Raw genomic sequence first — 4,230 nt, forward strand, 5'->3', positions numbered from 1 at the left:
AGGTCCAGGCCAATGAGAATCGTGATAGATAAGGAATTGTACACCTGTACCATGGAATAGGCTGGAGTGGAGGGAGTGGGGCAGGCAGTAAGGAACCACAGTCGGCACTTGCACACCATGACTCATACAAATCCCAACAACACATACACACACAACACAAATATTCCAATAACTTAGTCTGACTGTCCTTTTGTGTCTTCCTGTAATGTTTCCTTCCTCCCCTGTCCCATCCTCCTCCAATCCTTATAGGACTTGGTGAAGTCTCACCTCATGTTTGCAGTTCGGGAGGAGGTGGAGGTCCTGAAGGAGCAGATCCGAGAACTTGCTGAAAGAAATGCAGCCCTGGAGCAAGAGAATGGATTGCTCCGGGCTCTGGCCAGCCCTGAACAGCTGGCCCAACTTCCGGTCTCTGGGACCCCTCACCCTGGACCCCTTGCCCCAAATGGGCCCTCCTCATGAGCCTCCCTTCCCTCACAATGTGCCTTTCAAGGGCTGTCACTGGGATGGATACCTCGGTGTCCTAGATTCCCAGGCCTTTTTTGCCTTCTCTTCCTATGCAGCTTTAATATCATGAGAAGTGGTGATAGAGGGTTCGAGGTTGAGTTCAGATTTGTCTTCCCCCTCCCCACCTTCCACCAGACCTAAGGGGCTGGGCCAATTTTCTCCAAAGATGAGGGGCTAGGCCAGAATATACCTAGGCCTGGATGGGGTAGGGTTTCAAGGTTGAGGTGCAAGATGGAGCCCATCTCTGAGAATGGGCTCCCAGCCAACCTTTCTCTTGCCATTCCTCTGGGTGGTAAGTGGCCCCCTCCCTGCCCAGTTCTCTCAGTATCTGGGAGCCCCCCTGATTAGGAGGACCCAGAGGGAGCTGGGTACTCTAGGCAGAGACCACTTCCCTATCTCCCAAAGTCCCTCCATTGGGTTCATCCAATAGAGGGGATATAGGCAATGTCCCAAAGTTTCTGGGATTCAGGTTGTTATTAAAATATTATAATAAAAAATCAGAAGAAACTTGGGTGTGGGGGCTGAATTCTCTTTGCCTGGGCCAGGGCTATGGGTTTCAGGTATTCAAACATTCCAGAGACCTGTCTGTTCTGTCCCCCTCAGTACTGGTCAGGATTAAAATAGAAACCTATGAAGAAAAATGAGGCATAAGACATTAAGTGTCAGATATGAAGAGAAATTGATACACAGAGACAAACAAGATTCAGTCAGACCAAATCAGAAATGGGTCCTGGGAAGGGACAGAGGCGGTGGAGAAGGCTTTCCCTGGCTGGAGGAGTGGCTTATGGGGGTGGGTGGGGTAAGGGGGGGAAGGGAAGGAGACTGGAGAGGAGAAAGCCCACGTGCTATGGGGGTGGTGGAAAACAATGAAGCCTTTGGCGATTATGCCATATCCACCCCCCAGCTTCCCAGCGTGTTCCCTGCTGGGTTGGGGCAGCTATGGGGGTTGGGGGTGAATGGGCCCCTTGTCTTTGTGCTGGGCTCAGGCCAGGCTCCTGGGGCACACGGAGCCTGTGCCAGGCTTGGCAGAGAGCCTCAGCTTCTCCCCCTCCCCTCCCCCAATCCCAGCCGTGTTCAGACCCCTCCATCCCTGTTCCTACTAGTTGCCAGCCTTAGCCACAGTCCTAGAACCTGTCCCCTTGAGGAATTGTCCCTGGCCTCTGACACTGTTGGGAGGAGAGATTCTGTCTGTTTAAGAGGAAAAGGGGGTGCTTAAGTTTCCAAGGGTTTTTGGAGAGAGCTAAGGACCAGAAAGCCAAACAACAGGATCCTGAGGTGGGAGCAGGGATGAGTCAGGGGTTGGAGAGCAGGTGATTCATCTGAGTTCTGGGAGAGAAGTTGGGGGAAGGGGGACAAATACTTGAGTCCTAGGAGGCTGAGAACTAGCAGATCTCGCTGGTTTGAGCCTCGATTTGAGTCCTGCAGTGATTTTCCCGAGAATTGGGTTTGAGGAATAGGGTCGAGATTGAAAGGGGTACACAGGGGAAAGTAGATTAGGATATGGGGGACATGGGACTAGGAACTGGAGACAAAGATAAGGGCCCATGATCAATTGTAATGATTAGGAGTAGAGAAAGAAGGGAGATCTAAGGGATGGGATGCCTGGCATCCAGAGGGAATCCAGGACTAAAAGTGAGGAGTGAGGCTGAAGGCCTGATAGCTAGGTTCCAGGCAGGTTCTCACAATGGGATTAGAACTCCCCCATCCTGTGGGTTCTAAGGCAGCCCTCCCCCCACCTATCCACTCTGACTCCTCTCCTAGTGGAGGGGTGGAGGACAGGAAGAAGAGGTGGGGGAAGGGTTATGCTCTGAATTTCCCTATTCCTTTTCCTATTAGTGTTCCTCTTCACCTTTCTAACTCTTCTGGTCCCGTCTAGGGCAGAGGCCACTGGCAAAGTGCCAGTGTCCTTGCCCCGCATCATCTGCTGGCTCTGTTAAGCCCCCTTCTCCTGGGTCCTGGGCTCAAGAGTGTTGGACATGTGTTTTTCGTGGCTATATCGTCTTTGGGAGAAGTTGAAGTTGCTGGTGAGTTCTGAGCATCCTTTTTTACTGCCTTGAGAGTCTGGATGCTCTCCTTGTTCCGTGATTTCAGGGTTTGTCAGTATCCCTTGGCTCAACTAAGATCTCTACCCACCTTCCAGGCTATGAGAAGAGGAAAGCCTTTGAGGCCAAGAACACCAGTGGTGTGTTGGGGATAGGGGACCAATGGAAATGGGCCTAAAGAAGAGGATGTGAAGCTCCCTCTATGTCTTTCACTTTCCCTTGTTCTCACTCTAACCTGTGCCCCTATTCTTAGTTCTTCCCCTGGAGAGATATCCAGTTTTCTATCCTGATGACCTCTGGCTCCACAGAAAAAGTGTTAAAAGAGATGGGAGAGCCAAACAGGGTGGTAAAGGAGAATGTGAGGGGCCAGTCGAGAATTCTGCTTCAGATGCCCCAGACAGCTATATATAATGTCACCAGTTTCATGGAATCCTTCCTGCATTTTGGTAGGAAGTTTGGGATGGGAAAGGTCAGTATCCTTGTCTCCATTCCTTTGGGAAGTGTGGTATATATGTGGGTACTGTTTTTGGTGTTGATGGGGGAATCCTGTCATGTATGATCCTGGGCAAAGCAATCTGCCGCAGTTTCCACGGTCCAGTAAGGTTATGGTAATCCACTTTTCCCCCAACCCAAATAACATTTTTCTCATTCTAGTTAGCTTCTTCTCCCCTCCCCAGATCCAGACAGCTGGGTAGTACAGAGAATAGAGCCATGGGCCTAGAGTGAGGAAGAAATGAATCCAAAGCCAACCTCAAATAGCTTACCAGCTATGTGATCCTGGGCAAGTTACTCTATTTGCCTGTTTCCTCATCTGCAAAATGGGGATAATAATAGCACCTACCTCCCAGGGTTGTTTCAAGCATCATTGTACGTAGTAAGCACTGTGTAAATGTTAGCTGTAATCATCAGTTGTTTCTTCCCGGGCTGTGCCCCATCCTTTCTCCCCTTCTCTTTCTCCCGTACAGATTGGTTCTTCACAGCCTTCTTCACTGGGGCTTCCACAACACGTGGATGCAAAAGAGGAAGAGATGCTGAGGGATCTGTATGTGGTGCTTTGGGCAGTGAGGGAGCGGATCCGGGAGGTAGTACGGCGGCAGGAGATTCGGAAGCGGCTGCGTTCCCGACCCCTTGTCTCATCACCTCGAAGCCCTGAACTGGATGCCCGCAGTCCCCTCTAGGGGACCCCAAACCCTCAGGCAGCCGTTCTCCAGGACGGAGGCTGGAGTCCCGCAGACCCCTTGGGATGAGGGATGGGTAGCACTTTACAATGTTTATTCAGATTAAGTAGAGTCCTGAATTAAATGAGAAATTTGTTTCTGAAGTCCTAACCAATGCTGTGTGGAGGGGCTGAAGTAGGAGCGGGGAGGAGTCTGGAGTTGCAACATCGCGGGGGGAGGGAGGGTCAAGGTGAGAGCTAGGCATAGAAGGGTGAGGGCGGGGGCCAGTCAGAACGCTGTGGGTTGGTTGCACACTCCCCTAAAGTTGTTCCTCTTCTCCCTAAAGGAGGATTGAGGAGGAAGTAGTGATGCACACAGTGGTCCTAGGGTGGGGCAGAAGAGGTGTGTGTCACTGAGGAAGAGGGGCTTGCTCTAAGGTGGGGAGCTTTCCCTACGCCAGCCTCACCACTTTATGCTAACAAAGGGTATCTCAAATCCAACTCCAGCGCCTCCTGCTGAGATTTCAG

At 51.3% G+C, this 4,230-nt stretch overlaps 1 protein-coding gene across 2 annotated transcripts; it reads left to right on the forward strand.

The window, feature by feature from the left end:
* The first annotated feature begins 1,329 nt into the window (after positions 1–1,329).
* LOC114033042 (uncharacterized protein C7orf61 homolog) lies at positions 1,330–3,861 on the forward strand. Of its 2 annotated transcripts, none has more exons than XM_027848499.1 (2): positions 1,330–3,015; positions 3,512–3,861. In XM_027848499.1, exons 1-2 carry the CDS (start codon positions 2,836–2,838, stop codon positions 3,722–3,724), a joined length of 393 nt encoding a protein of 130 aa, XP_027704300.1. In that variant the 5' UTR covers positions 1,330–2,835; the 3' UTR covers positions 3,725–3,861. The 2 variants fall into 2 exon arrangements, with proteins under 2 accessions (XP_027704300.1, XP_027704301.1); XM_027848500.1 differs by having other exon boundaries at positions 1,330–2,528.
* Positions 3,862–4,230: the final 369 nt, after the last annotated feature.

The sequence above is a fragment of the Vombatus ursinus genome, unplaced genomic scaffold (assembly GCF_900497805.2).
Source record: "Vombatus ursinus unplaced genomic scaffold, bare-nosed wombat genome assembly UNPS02006703.1, whole genome shotgun sequence".
Classification (NCBI taxonomy): Eukaryota; Metazoa; Chordata; class Mammalia; order Diprotodontia; family Vombatidae; genus Vombatus; species Vombatus ursinus.